Below are 20037 nucleotides of genomic sequence, written 5' to 3'. Positions count from 1 at the left end.
ATTACAGGAGTTATGACATTCAAGAAGGAGCAATGTTTCAAAATAGTGAAAGTTATGGATTCTTACATAAGTTGTTATTTGACAATTACCGCACATGCATCAATGATTTATAACGCATTTCTTCAGTTAGTTGTTTATCGGTGGTACAGGAAAAGTTCAGGTCAGCTTTGAAGAACAATTTTAATGATTGTTTACCATGTAACGATTCCGTTTCTTGCGTTCCATCAACCAGATTCTCGTTCGCCTAGGCTTTAACTTCCCGGTCGTTTTCGATTCTGTGATGTGAAGAATTCGACATCTGATCGGGTGCTATTTCGTTCCCGCGACGGGTCGAAAATGACACCGAAAGAGGTTCGAAAAGCTCGAGAGCTCTTGCTTGTTCAGTATGATATTGACTATAATAGTTATAGTTAAGAAAGTTGCTTTTGCAGTAAGTTACCGCCCTAAGCAATGGCTAAGGCAGAAATACATAAAATACATCGCCAGCTCAGTTATTCCATCCGAGGACTGTAGTTTCGTGCTTTTTAGCACTCATCAGCCTGGAATAAGTAGCAACTGAGCTGGAGGTGGAAAACCATTTAAAGAAGCCAAGAGAGCCAAACAACTGGTAACTAATATAGAATCGGCACACCAGGTGAGTGACCTCCAGCTCAGTTGCTTCCTATTCCGGGCTGATGAGGGCTAAAAAGCACTAAACTGCAGTCCTCGGATGGAAAATCTGAGCTGTCGGTGTATTTTGTGTAAAGTTGCTCTTGTTTCGATAACTTACAAAATATACAAGGGAATATTTTTATTTTTAGGGAATTACATAATTTGTACTAGTAAAGAAGCTCGTTCTTATAAAAATATATATATATATATATATATATGAATCTCGTTATCATTTTATAGTTTGTAGAAGTTCTAAAAACTATTTTTCAACTATAGTTGTTACAAATTTTCGATCACATGCTTTAAAACATTTTTGGTTGTACACTCAACAATGCGACATATATATCATTAATCTGAAGATTCTCGCAAGATTTACTTGTTATTATTATTATTATTATTATTATTATTATTTTCTTTCTTTATTTATTATTAACTCGCATTAACGCTTTATGAATGAGAGCACTTTATTTCAAAAGAATGCAATAAAAAATCTTATTTTCTTTACACTTTGTTGTTGAAGTTGAATAATGAATAATATTGTCATTTAGTTATTAATCGTGCACTAGAACAAGTATTTAGTACGTTACCGATAGTTTGTCCATTTTCTGTGCTAGCTGTAGAACTCTTTGTGTACCAAGTAAATTCAAATTTACCGATTTTCTAAAAGAGAAAACCAAATTATTAATCACTCTTTTTTATTTTTTTGCTGGACTAAATAAAATTAACAACGCAACAATTCATGAATTTGAAAAAAAAAAAAAAAAGAACAAAAAGACGACGTCTTTTAATGAAATTAGATTTACACTGCTCGACATTGAAAATGCAACACCAAGAAGGAGTGGTCAGAAAGTGAAGAAATTTGGAAAAAAGACAGAGACAGCAAGGAATAATAAATGATCTTAATTTGAAAATGATAGGCAAAATACAGAGCGAGAACGAAGTCGGCTCAGTAGGATGTAGAACCACCGCGGACAGCGATACACGAAGAAACACGTCTAGGCATAGAGTCAATAAGGTTGCGGATGGTGTCCAGAGGGATGGCTCTCCATTCCCTTTCAACCATTTGCCACAGTTCGTCTTCTGAACGAGGCAGGGACAGAGTCTGCAAACGGCGTCCAATCACATCTCACACATGTTCGATTGGTGACAGGTCAGGAGAGTATGGGGGCCAGGGAAGCATTTGTGTGCCTTGGAGAGCATGTTGGCAGATGAGAGCACTGTGTGGTCGGGCGTTATCTTGCTGAAAAATTGTATTAGGTAGCCTTGAAGGTAAGGGATTGTCACCGGTCGCAGCACATTATCCAAGTGTCATTGGGGCGTCATAATGCCCTGAATACGAACTAGAGGTGATACAGAATTGTTCGCAATTGCGCCCCAAACCAATATGCCACGTTGTCGTGCGGTGGGACGTTCCACTGTACTGCCGGATTAGATCTGTTTCCACGTCGAAGCCACACACGTATGCGGCGACTATCACTAGATAAGTAGAAGCGGGATTCATCTGAGAACACGACATTTCGCCATTCTGTCCTCCACGTCGCTCTAGTCCGGCACTGTACTAAACGTTGCTGTCTATGTTGTGGGATGAATGGCAGTCTTCTTAGCGGACGCTGTGATTGCAGACCACGTGCGACCAAACGACGGGAAATTGTTCTGGTTGACACGGGAACATTCAGGGTATCTTGCACCTGCTGCAGAATCGAGGAACAAGTGACTTGTGGGTCTGCTACAGCTTGTCGGTGGATGCGTCGATCCACGCGTTCTGACGTCACTCTGACTGCCCCTGCACCCCTCAATCTTGCCACTTTTCGTTGTTTTAACCATCTTCGGCACAGCCGATGCACCGTGCTCGCATCCATGTGGGTATTAGCTGCGATTTGTCGGACGGACCAACCTCCCTTTCTCAGTCCGATCACCATACTCCTCGTAAAATCGTTTATCTGCTGGAAGTGCCTTCGTTGACGGCCTGGCATTCTGTCGTGTTACACGTATCCTCCAAGACAAAAACAAAATTTCTTCGATAATTCTTCAGTTAGAAATAACGACACGAATATTGCCCATTCTACAAGTTCCTTCCCTTATATCTTACTTCACGTGGTTGGAGAGCTGCGCATTTTTCATCATTTACATAACTCAGTGATGTACATCTACTCTAAAATTTGCATAAATTTCTGAACACTCCTTCTTGGTGTTGCATTTTCAATGTCGAGCAGTGTATCACAAAGTTTAAACCATAATAATTTTAGTTTAAAAATAAATGAATAAATAAATTATTAATAATAATAAATGATAATGATACGAATAGTAGTAATAATAATAATGAAGTTAAAATGCTGAACATTATACTAAATAAATTACAGCTTCTACCTCAGCTAAATTTTTTGGAGGAAGATAAAAGATTTTGCTGACATTTTAATAGAATTCCTTTACTTTTACACTAAACCAAACTATTCGCTATATTTATGACGAAGAAATGATCACTTATTAAACTAGTATGTTGTGGCCATCACGAAACTTTCTTCTATATTTTTCTTTTTTTTCTGATCCCTCCCCATGCTTGACGAGGAAGCAATATTTCTAACAAAAACGAAATTACACATGCAAAAACTTGACGACCATCCCAATGTCTGAATTATTGCAAAAGCAAAGCAAAGAGCGAAAATTGAAAGTTATTTTAAAAGCCTTGCTTGAATTAATTACAAATATTTTATTTGTTAACAAATATAAGATGGCAACAGTTAAAAATTTTAAATCATTGAGATAATATTTCCGATCATTTCCATACAATTAAAATCACGAGAAATACGCAGACGACAATCTATTACGATTTATCTTTCTTATTGTTGCATTAATAAAACTATTTTTATTCGCTAAAAAATAATGATAATAAAAATAAATCAGCACCTCTTGGCGCGATTGGCGCCAAAGTTGAACCAAAGCCTGTTTACATATAGATTCACATATATTCAAAATTTCAACCAGAACGTAGCATTACTTCTTGAGATAGGGCACTCACAATGGAAAAAAAGAACGGGCGATTGCGCTACCCCCCTTTTTAGCTGTTGACACCAAAATAAAATCAGCTCTTATACCCACTAAGGGGTACTTGCCGATAAATTTTTCTTTCATTCCGTTCATTATTTCTTGAGATACAGCAGTCACAATTGACGACAAAAAACGTTCTATAGCTCAACCCCCGTTTGAGTTATTGACACCAAAATTGAATCAGCACCTGTTCTTGTTAATGGCAACATATGGACCAAATTTTGTTTGATTCCGCCAGTTACTTCCTGAGGAATAGCAATCACGCGTAACTCAAAAAACGTCCCATTGCTCAACCCCCCTTGGAGGAATTCGCGCCAAAAACCAATGGGCACAAGTTCACATAGGGGCACATATGTGTACCAAGTTTCGTTCGATTTCATGCGGTAGTTTTTGCTGTAGCGCGGCCACAAAAAACTGGTCACACACAGACGTGACACACACACATACACACACACATACATACACACACACATACATACACACACACAGACAGACAGACATTTTCCAAAAATAGTCGAAATGGACTCAGCACACCTCAAAACGTTCGAATCCGTCAAAATTCGAAATTCGAAAATTTGCACGAATCCAATACTTTTTTCTATGTATTAGATATAGAAGAAAGTAAAAATCTTGAACATAACATACTTGCAATTAAAATTAATGCTTCGATCATCTATTTGATATACACATAAACTAATTTCCAAAAAAAAAAAAAGAAGAAGAGAACTAGCATTGTAGCAAATGACTTATGGAAAACAAAGTTTCCATTATGGTCGGGGCCCGATTAAGATATAAAGGGGGCCCTAGGCCAAATACTTTTTTGGGGTCCCCTGTATTTAAACTTTAATACTTTAGCAGTCAGCTGAAACAATTTTAGCCATAGACAGAAAGTAATTTCAACCATTTGGGGGCCCCTAATTTTCGAGGGCCAAAGGCCATGGCCTAGTTGGCCTATTCAGTAATCAGGCCCTGATGGTGGTTGCGTTGGTTAGAAATTTTATCGGAAAATGTTTTTCCTTTTTTTTTTTTGTCACTTGTACGTGATGACTTAAATCCAAAAAAAAAAAAAAAAAAAAGTGACGATAAATTTAGCCTCATATATATAATAGCCAATGATCGAGTAACGCGCGAGATTTAACAATGATAATTTGATAATATGTTTTGGTAATGTTTAACAAACAGGGAAAGACTTTATTGTGACAAGGTTGAACTCGATCCGGTAACTTAACTGTTTCACTGGTAAGACTGTCATTTCCGGGGAGTGAAGAAATGAAAAAATGGTCAATAATGAACGCTACCTACTGGAGTTTAGGGTTAATCCACTAGAGTTAGGGTTACACTTTCAACTATCAAAATATCTCGTTCAAATGTAAGCAATTTTCACCCGTCATACCTTGACGTGCGATTTTCTAGCTATTGACTGAAATAAAATGCATTAGTGTTCGGCAGTGACGGCTCGTGGGAGGGTCCAGAGGGGGCCTGGTCCCCCTCACTTTTTTTAGACAGTAATTTATAACTTTTATTTATTTTTCTTGGTTTTTTTTTTTTTTTTTTTTTTTTTGTGCGCACTACATGCTTGAAATAAAAAAAATAATGAGGTGCGGATAATTCGCTACCGCGGATTATCTGTGTTTTTTTCCCCTCAACACCAATGCATTGAACCTCAATATTTACGGCAGGATTCGCAGAGAGTTAACCTACCTGTATGTTGTTTACTTTACATAGCTTAAATGTTCTTTCGCGATTCAGGCTATGTAAAATAAACAACATGCAGTAAAGGAAGAAGCCTTCATTTGCACAATATCAGACCGTTTGCTCCTTTCTTGACTCTTTGTCTTGAAGAAATTAGCGTACTATAATGACAATTTAGAGTTGAAATCATTATTTTTTAGATTATTTTTTACATTAGTTTTGACTGTATCTTAAAAGTTATTACTTCTTCACGTTTTTAACTAAGTTGCGGAAATTGTATGTTAAACCAAAACTTCATTCTTTTGCATCGTACTATCTGCGGATCATACAAAAATTTTTTTTTTACTTCGAGTCGATTTTAGGACTTTAATTTTGAAAAAAATTTCACGTGAGAGCTTTAGAACGTCTTTCCGTAAAAATCTCCAAAGTTTGTCAAGAATTGCGTTTTTGGAACTGCAATTTCGAAAAATTAGAAGGGGGGGGGAGGAATTGATTTCTATTACTTTCTCAAAAAAAAAAAAAAAAAAAAAACACCGGGGAAAGTTCCTAACCTCAATAAATATAGACCATAACGGTGTTTTATGGATTCAGTTTCAAAAAATTTCCGCGGAGTCCTCTGTACCGCTCTTTTCCATAGCAATTCCAAAGACCGTCTAAAATTGCTTTTTTAAAACTACCAGTTTCAAAATTAAGAGATTTGATGAGCAAACCAGATCAATCAAATTAATGAGATTTTTTTCCTATATTGTGCTTCCTCTCTTACCTTAAAAATAATTTTCTAGTTGCACCACTGTTGTGTGCTGTGATGTATGTTCTTATGTGTTATTAGTACAAGATTATATTTTTGGTCCAAAAATGTCTTCCTATTGTTGCACAAAAGTTATTATTTGTTTTACATTACAGCTCATTAGTTTTTAAGAAAATGTGACAGGCTATTAATAATTTGAAGAAAATAAAAAGAGTTAGATGTTTTTTTTTTCTTTGTCTGCTTAAAAATTCTGAATCTGACGCATGGGCGCCGACACAATGCATGTGCAGAAAGGAACATCCGCATGTAAATCGCTAAAAAAAAATTTTTTACTCTTTTTTTTAATTTATTTATTTTTAGTTTTTTAAAATCTTGTTTATCTATTTTTATTTTATTTATTTATAGTTTTTTTAAATCTTGTTTATCTATTTTTATTTTATTTATTTTTAGTTTTTTTAAATCTTGTTTATCTGTTTTTATTTTATTTATTTTAAAAAGAATACTGACATGTATTTTCATCTTTGTTAAAGAGAATTAATTTATAATTTTACACATTTTTCTGATCATAATATTTTTGCATTTTTGTAATTTAGCCTTGCTTAAAATAAAATTAATTTTACTCATTCAAAATAATTAATTATTAAAATATTAAAAATAATATTACTATTAAAAACAATAAATTAATATTACTTTTCAAAATTTATTTATTTATTTTCAAAAACCAAGGAGTGAAAGTGCCTTCCTTGCAGCCCCTTACAGGTACTTCAAATGAAGCATATTGCAGCGCCGGAAAGCGTACTGGACATAAACGTGAGATTAATAATTTTCGCGATGTATTTTGTAGATTTCCCCTATCTAATTAATTAAATTTTATTTTTAAACGTCAAAGGGTGAAAGTGCAACACTCTGCCAGCAACCATGGACATAAACATGATATTAATACCTTTCGTGTATTACTTGGTAGTTTGGGTGTAGCTTGTCCTGTGTTTAAAATGAGTTTAATTTTATTTATTTAATACAAATGATTATTTTAAGAAAGTTTAAGTATTAAAAAAATATTTTAAAGAAATTTAAAAACCGAAGGGGGGTTCGGACCCCTCTCTTTTTTTTTGGGGGGGGGGCTCACTTTTCTGACCCCCTTACTTTTTCAAGGCACGAGACGCTACTAGTGCTCGGATACGAACAGATGAACGGTTAGTTAGAAGTACACGGATCGTCATGTACTCATTATTCATTTTAAACAGAAGTTTAATCGTTTAAGCCTCAGCGGATCACAAGTCAACTTAACAAAGCCAGACTAGAGTCGGCCAGAACACTTTAAGCAAAGTTTTAGAATATAAATAAAAATGTTTCTGCTATTGTGTATTTTATTTGTTTTGAGCTAACCCAAACATGGGCGCCCACATGCAAAATTTTAAAGGGGGCTCAGATATTTCACCCATGGTTTACCAGGATATTTTCTCCATGGAAATCGATTTCAGTATAGAATAGAATTAGTAAAATTTGACATTTGAAAAACTTATTCATTAATGACTGGAGAAGAAATATTTTTAAGAAAAAAGAACTAAAAGCAAGGAAGTTCTCATTTTTAAGGGGAGGGGAGGGGGGCGTGAGCCCCCACTTGCCTCCCTATATGGGTGCCGATGAACTCAAACAAAACCATTTAAAAAACAGTAAACCAGTATGAGAAATACAAAGAATAACGTCACCCGTCTTTGGAGACGGATATTCCTCAAAACAGACAGAGAAAAAGTGTTCTCTCCTGAATCAATGAGTATTTAATCGCTTGTTAAGTTTTCATACGTCATTCTGAACGGCAAATTAAATTTCCTATCGTGCAACTACTTCTTTTGAATGATACAATGGAACTTCGAGTCATTGAAAAGAGCAGTCCAGCCATTTCCTGAAATGTTTATAAAGGCTGCACGTGAAGAGCTTTCACTGTACTGAGTCACTCATATTAACTAGGCTACAAAACGCTGAAATTATAAAATGATGCCGTCACTTCCTTTTATAATTTCAGTTAGCGGCCATTCGTTAATTACGTAAGGGTCTCGAGGGGGAGGGGTGTTGGAAAAATCTCTACATACCCTTACTTTGGGCGAGGGGGCAAGGACGCCCATATGCAAAATTGTAAGGGGGGACTCAGATATTTTCCCCATTGGTTAGGAGGGTATTTTCTCTATGGAAACCGATTTCAGGACAGATAAGAGTCATTAAAATATTTCATTTTAATAACTTATTCATTAATGGATGGAGAATAAATGTTTTTACATTTTCGCAAAGAAAAAAATACCAAAAGCAAGGAAGTTCTAATTTCAAAGGGGGGATCGAGCCCCCTCTTGCCCCCCCCCCATATGGGCGTGTCTCCGGCAATTCGCCCTCTCCAGCGTTTCGCCATCCAAATGATTGACAGGTGAAATCAGGTGAGGTTCAGTGATTTCCCTTCAAAGAAGGTAGGGAAAAGTCGTAGGGATTATTTATCCCTATCACTGAGCTTAAAGAGAGAAAATATTCCTAAAAGTTTTAAGATCCCTTGACCCCTCCCTAGCCCCTTATCACCTCGTGGGTGTTCATTTGCACATGGATTGAAGAGAGGTACGCACTAGAAAAATGGCGGTCAATTTCGAACGATCTCAACGAGGAGGAAAACTAGCTTTGTTCCAAGGATTTTTATATCGCACAGAAAAAACGGAAAATCGTACTGGAAATGTGACTTTGATAGTTCTTGTAAAGCACGTATCATGCTACGAAGTTGCTAGAATATACAGCTCAAAAAAAACTTTATCAACTTTCTTTACTAAGAACAAAACGCATTTTATCAGGGAAAAATAATCTGAGCTTTTCTATAGCAATAAAATTTGTCTGAGCAACAACGACCAAACAAAAAAAATGGAATTATTGTATTTATTTCATTGTATATTGTTTAGACTACGTTTTTTATTTATCGTTTGCCAAATTTAGCTTATGTTTAGTCGTAATGTTATTTTCTTACATTACGACTAAACATAAGCTAAAACATTTTGGATACAAAACAATTTTTGCCTTTTTATTTTTAGAACACCGAAGTGAAAATAAAATATTTAAAAGTTAGTGTTACAGGTGGCTTTAGAATTATTATCATACATTTTTTAACAGTATTATACAAAAATGAAATTCTATCTTTTGAAATTCGTGTCATATTGAAATCGTATAGTATTAAATTAAAATTTTGTTTCGTGTAGTATCGAAACAGTGTTGTAGAAGCACCGTGTGATACGAGGAATGCCAATACAGACTACGCTAGTCTCCGCTCAATGAGATTAGAGGCCATGTTGTTGATATGTTTTCTACTTGTTTTTCAAAGAACTAATAGTGTAAAATATAATAAAAGAATCGCACTGTGTATGGTATGTCTTGTTTTTAATTAGTATCGCATCATATTAAAAAAAAAATTTGTCGAAAAAACATTCAGTCACGATTTCTTTAAGTAAATATTTCTTTGCATAAAAATGTTTTTTAAAAAATTAATAATAGTGAATTTAATAACGTTTCCAGTGATGTACGATTCGTTGTTTTATTATTTTGAATAACAAAGTGGAATCTTACGTAAGATTTGGGGGGGGGTGAAAATCTTACTTACCCTTACGTGGGGGAGGGGGGTCGAAAATTGTCAAAATCATCCTTACGTAGTTACAATAATTTTGAAAACATTGAATTTTCAGAAAAATTTTCAGGGGTCAATCCAAGTTTTATTTTCTGGATCCCCATTTTGTTAAAAAACAAAATATTTTTCTAAATTTTCTTTGTTTTTGAAAATAAAGTTATTGTGAATTGCCAGGTTATAGTATATGGGCATAGCAAAATGATGCTCATTCACAATATGAAGTATAAGAGAATTGTTAATGTCCTACTGATAGAATTACAAAAACCGTTTTTTGAAGGTCGCCACTCTGTCACACTGGATCACCATGTGGCAAGGGGCGACCCTAAATCTTAAATTTTAGTTCATGATGCAAATTTTTGTGAATGATCCGCTTTTACGATGTGGAATTTTGTGAAGCTGCCGCTTTTACAATGCAGATTTTTGTGAAGGGCCCGCAAAACGAACTTAATTCCAGTCGGCGGTCGACCCTATTTTGGTGAGCGCAGGGCCGCATAGAGCCAATGCGGGCCCCTTGTCATCTTGGTCACCAGGTCTCCCTCTTCTTATAAAACTTGTACATTTATATGTCTCAGATTCCAAGCTGGGCCCCTAATCCCAACTAGGCTGTCATGGCCTCTGGGCGAGCAACAAATGTTGTTCGCTAATTCTGTGTTTTTCCCAATTAATAATGTTGAAAAAAGAACAATTATAATTAAAAAAACATGTTGGTATCATTGTGGTACTCTACTCACTGACATTTTTGCTGTTGGTTATGATATGGCAGTGGAGACTCTGGAGAAATACAGCGGTTTTTTGCAGAAATTTAAGAGAATTTTAATTCAGTTTTAAATTTTATCAAGATCTTGGTTGAGGTTGTACTGTACTGTAAACTATTGTTTCTGAATTCAATGAAATCCATCAACTTAAAACAGCAAAACATACACCAAAAAAAAAAAAAAAAAAACAAGTAACTTCAGTTGTTAATAGAGTTTTTTACAATAACAACAAACAATATCAATAATCCTGATTATTACATTATGAAATTAAACGAAACTAATGTCAAAATTTTAGCATCAAACAACACCATAATTGAAATAACATTGGACAAGAACTTTTCTTACCTACCTCTCACAATCCAAAAAAGTGTAGCCTATAGAACAAAAAAGTCAGCAATAGAGTATGTTAGATTTTAAAGTATACTAGCACTCTCTTTTGGTGCCCATTTTGTTATCGATGTTTCCATAACAAAGTTCGTTTGATGCAGTAGCGACATACTAACTTTAACAGCGATACAGACTAACTTAATATTCAAAAGAACGATGCAGGAATGACAACAAAAAAAGCTTGTAAACTTTTTTTTTTTTTTTTGAAAAAACTTTCTTTGATTCTGACGTCTATAATGCATATTCAATAAAATCAAAAATGAGAACTAAATAGAAGATCACAGAATACTTGAGACGAATCCGATTGACTTTTTACATGCTTTTTCTTAAGATTATGGATCGAGCAAATGACAGGTATGGAAGCTTCTACAGTTTACGCTACAACATGATCTTCATTCCCTATTCCCACATTCGAGTGCCAAACAGAAGCGCGGCACAATGAAATCTTTCTCCCAAACCAAAAATGTAGCATGAAAACAACAAAAACATATTTTTAATCCCGAATTTTAATGGTGAACTTTTCCAGTACTTAGCATTGATATTCAAAATGTAAACTAACGGATCACGTGGTTCCCCTAATCTCGAACCCAAATCATGAATAGACCCCTTTTTCCCTAAAAGTTTCCCTGCCGTTAAGAAAAATCCCTACGATTCAGTTATGGTTCATTCATTTGCAATGTTCCCCCCCTCTCCTGTAGAGCAGACACGCCTTCTTCTTTGTGAGACCCCTGGATGGCGAATATGCGGAGAGGGCGAATTTGGGGTAGAATCCATATGGGCGCCCTTGCGAGGGGAATGGTCAAACCCATTCGTAATTTTCTTAGATATTTTACGTTAGAAATCGCGAGTTCAATTAGTTTGGCAGGGATCATATTTCATTTGCGTCGGAAAGGGAGAAAACGTATTAGGATGAGCTGTTTTTTTATGTTTTACAAAGAATGAAAAGTGTAAAGAACAATGAAAGGATCGCTCTATGTATGGCATGTTTTATTTTTAATTAGTATCGCATCAGAAACAACAACAAAAAATGGTCGAAAAAGCTTTCAGTCTTAATTTTAACTTTTTAGTAAATATTTCTAAACACAAAAAGGTTTAATAAAATAATAGTGGATTTAATAATGATTCCAGTTAGGTAAGATTCGTTATCTTATTATTTTGAAACACGAAATGGAATCTTAGGTAAGAATAGGGGGAGAGTTTTGAAAAAATCTTACGTAACTGTACATGGGAAAATGGGTAGAGGGGTCAAAAATTGCCAAAATCATCCTTACGTAATTGATGAATGGCCCCTTACTCGTTAGAAGAGAAGTTCATAAGGAGATTTATATGAAAAGGTAAATACGTACTTCATCGGTTCATCAAATCTGACAGTTGCAGCTGAATGGAAAACTACAGATACATGTTTTATCAAAATATTTGCGTCTGATTCCTTGATTCCAAGGTTTGGCAGGGAAATATCTCCTACTATAGGCACAACTTTCGTCAGCATTGTTGGCTTTTCCCGCTTTATTTTGGAAAAAACCTGCAAAAAAAAGTTTAATTTCCATTATAAGTTGCAGCGTTTTGACACGTTTTACGATATTTAGTGCAAAAAATTATTATTGCTTGGGCAATTATTAATTATATCTATACATTAAAAATTAAATTCAACGGCGCAAAAGCCCATAAGGGCCACCAAGGCCTACTGCGCCCATCCCAGTTTTCATGGCAGAGTGCTCCTGGGGTTACAATGCAGATGTTCTGCTCTGGTGGTCAGCCAAACGCGGAACCACCAGGGTTTAGTTCCCAAGCACGCTTTGCGCTTGGTATTCCTCAAGCTTAAATTTTGACATTTGCGATACTTTAATTCTGACACCGCAAACACAACTTCAAATGACAAAAATTTGAAAATGCTTGATGTTTATAAATTAGCCCTCTACTTTATCCATGAACTTATTTAAAGAGCAAGCAACCAGAAAAGCAATATCTTAATTAAAAATTATGTGTACAAACAATTTGGGCAGAAAAACTATATATATATATATATATATATATATATATATATATATATATATATATATATATATATATATATATATATATATATATATATATATATATATATATATATATATATATATATATATATATATATATATACAGTCGAGTCCCGACTTACGCGAGGGATGCGTTCCAAGACTCCTCGCGTAAGTCGAAATTTCGCGTTGTGGAAAAGGGTATGTGTAAAAACTTTTATAAACATACCCAATTATTTAATACACTTGTAAATGATACCTCAAACTGTTAAAAACTATTTCTGAAGTATAAATTACTGTTTCTTACATAAAAAACTGAATTTGTATTCATATTTTAAATTGCAAAAAAAAAAAAAACTGTTTTATTCAACATAAAATACTGCTACGATGCACAAAAAAATGATCAATGGGGAAAGAAAGACATAAAATAAACCAGTACGGTACGTACAGTTTGTAGTAAGAAAAACAAATGCTCGATGGTTTTACTCTACAGAAGATCCAGTAATGTTATTTGTAACTTAAAAAGATGAAGATGATTATGATTTATGCTGCGTGATCAAACCGTTAACTTATCTATTTTTAAATACACAATACAGTTGCTTCACTAGTTCTTTTATAACGTTTCTACATAGCAACACCCCTCTTACTGGTTTCATAAGATTCACAATACAAGAGCAGCTTCCATTTTCAAAATTTTTGGTGAAATTTTACGGATTTCCTTTTTTTGACTTTTAATTGTACATATGGACGATTCACTCATACCTAATTGTCCTGCTACCTTCGACGCATTTTATAGTTCTTCTAGCACATAATCTTTAGCTTTTCTTTAATTGTCAGAAACTTTCTGTTTTCCCTTTGATCTTCACAAGATGAAACATCGTTCTTAGGTGTCATTACATTTCAACAACTTTCACATTTAGAATGAAAAAAAAATGGAAAATGAGAAGTAGTTATTTGTATAAACGATGTATCTGACTAGTACGGTGTGGGAACTTCCGCTCTCAGTGATGCTAAAGGGATAAAGGTCCATTCACGAAAAAAAAAAATATATTAATCACTTACAGACCGCGATTCCCTTCCGAAAATTTTCGTGTTGCGGACGAGAAATTCGCGTTATGTCTAAAATTCTTTACTAGTGAAAAAATTCGCGTTATAGCCATTTCGCGTAAGTCGGATTGCGTTGTAGCGGGAGTTGACTGTATATATATATATATATATATATATATATATATATATATATATATATATATATATATATATATATATATATATATACAGTCGGATCCCGCTACAACGCGATCCGACTTACGCAAAATGGTTATAATGCGAGTTTTTCATTAATAATGATTTTTTTAAATTGTGAACACAAATTGCTCGCCTGCAACATGAAATTTCTTGAAAAGGAGCGACCAAGCGTTAGAATGGGCTTCGTTGACACTAAATATTGGTTTTGTGAATAGACTTTCATCCCTTTAGAACCACTAAAAGAGGAAGTTCATATTATATTAGTCTAAACAACGCTTTGACTCAGTTTTTATACAAATAACCGCTCCGATTCTTAACTTTTTGATTTTTTTCATTTGAACGTTGATAAAAAGAATCTCCCAAATGCGCTTTTTCATCTAAAGTTGACGAAAGTGGTAAGAAAAAGAGAAAGTTTCTGACCATTAAAGAAAAGGTCAAGATTCTCGATATCCTTGAATAATTAGAAAGTGCTTCGAAGGTAGCACGGCAATTAGATATGTGAATCTTCGATACGTTTAATTAAAATTCAAGAAAAGGAAATCCGTAAACGTTGAGAACTTAGTTTTAATACTGAAGCTCGCAGTGTAGTGTCTGAGCAAAATACAAATTTAATGAAAATGGAAGCTGCTCTTTCAATAGGGCTTAAAGAGGCTTGTTCCCACACTGTATAAACCATCATCTTCATCATTTTAAAAATTATAATTAAGTTTACGATATCTTCTGTTCAGTGGGTACTATAATGCAGTATTGTATTTAATGTAAGTACCTTACTGTTTTAGTTCATGTCTCTCATTCATCATTGACTTTGTGCTTCCAGAACAGTAATTTTTAGAAACGCTTTTTCTAAAAAATGCAGTAAAAGTCAGTTCTTTATAAAAGAAACGGTAATATATAGTTAAGGAATGGTTTGAAACAATTTGAGGAGTGTCTAACACATGTCTGAAATAATTGGGTATGCTTATAAAATATTTCTAAACATACGTTGTTCCACAACGAGAAATTTCGACGTGCGCGAAGGGTCTTGGAACGCGAATTATATAGAACGAATTATATATATATATATATATATATATATATATATATATATATATATATATACTTTTTTTGCATGTACTCTGTATTTAGGGTTCCGGGCAATTGACCGAGTTGTCCGTTGAATAACTCGCTCACAAGCTTCCTTTTTAATCTTAAGAAAAAGAGGGGGGGTGGGAGGTGAAAAGAAATTTAGTGAATAGTAATGAATTAGAATTAGGTTTTTACAAAGAGATTTAAAATACCTGACACGCTAGTAGTTGATCAAGCCGTTGCTTAGGGTCCAGCCCTTCTTTGGCTCGAAGTAGAACGTAGATCGTTTTAACACTCCGACACGCTCGCAGGAGTTTTTCAAGAAGAACCTAAAAAAGAAGTCCCATTTAACCTAAAGATAGACTCAAGACACTACAGAAAAAATCTACAAAATCTTAAAATTGAAAAAAAAAAAAAAAAATACATGGTGAGCCAAGTCCTGCTCCAAGCGTGATCGGCGCCGTCGTGCAAGTGTTTTTTGAGCGCCTTTATGCAGCAACGTTCGAGCAAAATATAATTAACACCTGGGGTAAGGTTCTGTAGACAAATGTAATATGGAAAAAATATGTTTGGCATTTAATTTAACAAAAAAAAAATAACAATCTGTAAATTTTTAATTTTGGAACTCAGTGTACGATTTTACTTCATGTCTCGAAGTCATTTCGAGTAAGGGCGGATAAAAAGGAGGGCGATCGAAATTAACTTTTTAAATCTGTTTTTTTCTTGGAAACATTGCATTGAGCTGCTGTTAAAAAAGAGGTGGCCAATTTCAGTTCATTTTAACCCAAAAATTTTTTTAAAAAATCTCGGAATTTTATTGAAATAATTATTGCTTATTTTTGTCTAATAAGTTCTTGAAAAAAAATGGGAAACTGCTATTATGCCGCCTAAATTTCTAATGTTTGATATACTGTCCAGAAAGCAAGGTGTCTATTTCTGGACTTCGTATTGATCAATATTTACTTTGTTTCTGGAGTAAATGTTTCAAAATGTAGAAAAATTTGAAAAACACATTTTACCGATAGTGGATTTTTTTCAAGTATGCCAGTCCGAAAAAACGGGCAAATTTTTTAGGGCTGGGCCCGGTTTGATGAACCCTGCCTTCGATATGCTAATGCATTTTTGGAAAACGAATATACATATTTCAAATATCAAAGTTTTCTCCGCTGTAAATATCTCTTTCATCTCTAATAGATAAATAATTATTCAACGTTTTTTGTCTGTCATAACATGACAACGGAGTACTGAATAGATTTATAAATTAACGTGTAGGATAGTCTCCCTTGAAATCTGAAACTGAAATCATTTCCGATAAAATTAAAAATTTTAAAATACGGAACCGTTACAAAAGGCATTGAATTTAATACCAAAAACTAATACATAGCCTCTACAAAGCTTTTGTCTTTTTAAATTTAATACACAAATAGTTAAAGAAATAAAATGGAGGGAGGAAGTAGAATCGAGCAATTATGGTCAAGTCGATACTTTTCGGAACTAAAAAGATAACCTAAATTATTGTCTACTGTATATAAATACTATTACGCACATCTTGTGCATACCGTATTTTTATGTATGATAACACAAAGCAGTGGAATTACAACAAATTAATGCTCACAAAAATTATAATGCAAGGTATTTCACAGCAAGAACCAAAATGGGGAATAACAAATTTCTTACGCCTCGTATGCTCAACCTTGTGTACTATAGACATATCGAAATACACTTCACGGCTCCACATTCAAGAAGGAAAATGATATATGTACGCATTATTTAAAGAGTAAAATCACTTGTTTTCAGAGTAAAAGATTGTTCTTTTGAATAGCATGTTTAGATACAAGTCAATAATTTTCCCTTTTAGATTCTCAGGGAGACGGATTAACTGTTTCAATGAGCAGTATAAATTCACGGCCGCCATTAGATATAATGAAGAATGCAATTTTACTTTTTTGGTTTGAGTTTTTCCCCCTTTCATTTAGAGCATTTCTGAGCGGTAGAGCTCGGCGCCCTTTAGACTTTGGCGCCGTCGAGCGGCGCACGACCTTGCACATAGGGACGGCGCGGCCCTGGGTGAGCAGCATAACGTTGCTCGTACAGTGTTCGTTACTTTCTTGAATAGGATATTTCAGGGATATTTTGATAGGAATTCTTCGCTCATATATAAGATATTATATATATTTTTTTAATTTTTCGCGAACACATTTTTTTATCTCTAGTGAAGTCTCTGCTCAAACCAAACTTTATATCCCTCTACTAGACTTGATGAACTGATGAATGTCTGTATAATCGCTAGAGTTCCAGTTGAAAATATATACTGTACATTTATATATCGCTCGTTAGGAAGAAGAGTGACTCAATACGAAATTTTAATTTTCTTTTTTTTCTCGTTTAAGGCATTCAAAGGACGCTATCTTCTTTGGAAAATAATGACAGATTTTTTTTTGCTCTAGTATTAACGACTGGAGAGCACAACAAACTTTCTTTTCCTAATGCAAATTGCCAGAAGAATTCAACTTCAAACGCTTCTCCGGTAAAATTTTATTTTTTCGATCGTATTGTGGCGCTCTACTTCCAAATTAGTACAGTAAAAATAAGGGTTGGACCCAAACATCCAAAAAAAAAAAAAAAAAAAGCAAACTTGGTGCAAATTGTTTATTACCTTCCCAATAAGAACAGGTAAAAAGTTCCACCCCATTGTGCGTCGGGTTTCAGAATGGGGGGCATCTAAAAATTGCCGTTTTGAGCATTTTTTCGGAATTTTTAGAGTAAATTTCAAGAGGGAATATTATGTCATACTAAATTTAAAAGTATGAAATTAAAGGCGTGTACCCCCAAGAGGGATGACACAACCCACCTAGAACCCCCCTATCCCCGTAAAACGAAACAGATCATTACCAAAAAGAAAAAACATGATCGAGAAGGTATCTTCCATCTATAACATATATGACACCAACTGCTTTTTTTTTGGGGGGGGGGGAGGTTGGTGGCGTGGATGGATCTTTTGCTTCAGTTAATAACACTTAACCATACAGGTTTTCTTTACTTCTGAAACCAGATTCATCGAATATTGATGGAGGATCAGCGCACAACTCGTACTAGAAGTTTTTAGCAATTTGTTGTTCCAGTTTTTTTTTACTGTTCATACTATTCGGTTGTAAAAGATGGTTTGGGCTTACACATCTCTACAGATAGTAACTACTCTCGTAACAGAAGCTAGAGACATAATTGCATACCTCCTTTACAAAGAAATGCCACTAAATTGTTTGCCTTCCATATCCTTTTATGTTTCTACCCCTCATCACATTTCACCTTATTATCAACGACCGACCAGTATCGGCGAGCAACACCACTACCAACTTGAGTCAATACCCGTAGGGAGGGAAGAGCAGTATTTAGCATTCTACTTTTGTATTGCTCATTGCTCTCATCAAGACTTCTACCATCGTTGAATCACTACAGGTTCTGGACCACCTAAATTTGTCACTGCGTTGGATCGTTGGCTAGCTGATGTGACAGATATATCAATTTTTTTTTTTAAATTGCATAATGTACTCGAAAGTTTCAGATAGTGTTGCAAGTATATGTTCGCATATTTAGCACCATTCGCATAACTGGCTGCGTAAAATAGAGGCGGCTAGGTGTTTGCAAACGAGAACCCCCACCGACTTGGAGGGTGCAGAATTGCAGCATTGCCCGTCTCACTGTTGGCAATTTCGGTTCATCCCCCCTTACGGTAATGGCAAAAGATTAAAGAAAAGTTGCAGTAAATTAATTAAGAAGAAGGAGATAAACTGCAATCAATTTGGACTATATTTTTTATGCTGCACAGGGATTTTGTTTTGCGTATCACCACAGCGCTCTAAACAGTTTAATAACTCCAGTCACAACTAAATTGGTTACTGAGCTAGCTTAGATCTTTTAGAATTATCCTTCTGACATTACTATATCATTGTGTGGCATTTTGTACTTCGGAAAAGTTTTAAATCAGTGAAATTTTTTCATGAACTTCACTGCAATCGTTGATTTTAGGATGCAAATTCATGGTCCCCCCCCCCCCCCCCAAAGCGATGTTACCCCCCCTGAAGTGTGACGGAGTACCCATCCAGAGTAAAAGCCCTCAAAAAAGAAAGAAATACCCCTTGAAAAAATGAAAAAAGTGCCTTAAAAATTCCAATGACGCAATCTGCGCCATGCCCCCTCCCCCCCGCCTGTGCACCCCGGTTAATTAGCATTGTTTTCTATGATATTTTATTATTTTACTAGTGGCACCCGCACGGCTTCGCCCGTAATAGAAAAATTAAAGGTCTTTTGGTTCGCTTGTATATTTACAAATAATGTATGGTGAATTTTCTCGCCAATTGGCTTGTACCGACGTTACAGTTCCACGTTATGATAATTTCGTATCTCGCCAATTGGCTTGTGCCCATGTTACGGTTCCACGTTATGATAATTTCGTAATTTATGATAGTTTTTTTTTCTTAAAATTGGAATAAAAAAAGAACCACATCGAATTTTCGAAAAATCGCTTCGAGGTGCACACCCCCATGCTACATACTAACTTAGTGCCAAATTTCATGAAAATCGGCCGAACGGTTTAGGTGCTATGCGCGTCACAGACATCCTACAGACATCCAGACATCCTCCGGACAGAGAGACTTTCTGCTTTACTAGTGGTACCCGCACGGCTTCGCCCGTAATAGAAAAATTAAAAGGTCTTTTGGTTCGCCTGTATTTACAAATAATGTATTGTGAATTTTCTCGTCAATTGGCTTGTACTCATGTTACGGTTAC

At 34.9% G+C, this 20037-nt stretch overlaps 1 protein-coding gene across 1 annotated transcript in view; it reads right to left on the bottom strand.

Annotated features, from left to right (window-relative positions):
* Window positions 1-20037, bottom strand: part of LOC129223033 (putative fatty acyl-CoA reductase CG5065) — a 45422-nt gene that overhangs the window by 13654 nt on the left and 11731 nt on the right. The window contains exons 3-5 of the mRNA XM_054857597.1: window positions 15462-15578; window positions 12271-12446; window positions 1239-1311 (exon numbers count right to left, since the gene is read on the bottom strand). Of these exons, the coding sequence (XP_054713572.1) occupies window positions 1239-1311; window positions 12271-12446; window positions 15462-15578 (366 nt within the window). The remainder of the gene's footprint in view (window positions 1-1238; window positions 1312-12270; window positions 12447-15461; window positions 15579-20037) is intronic.

The sequence above is a fragment of the Uloborus diversus genome, chromosome 5 (assembly GCF_026930045.1).
Source record: "Uloborus diversus isolate 005 chromosome 5, Udiv.v.3.1, whole genome shotgun sequence".
In the NCBI taxonomy this organism is placed as follows: Eukaryota; Metazoa; Arthropoda; class Arachnida; order Araneae; family Uloboridae; genus Uloborus; species Uloborus diversus.
The sequence above is the reverse complement of the archived record's forward strand: the minus strand, read 5'-3'. Positions and strand labels throughout refer to the sequence as shown.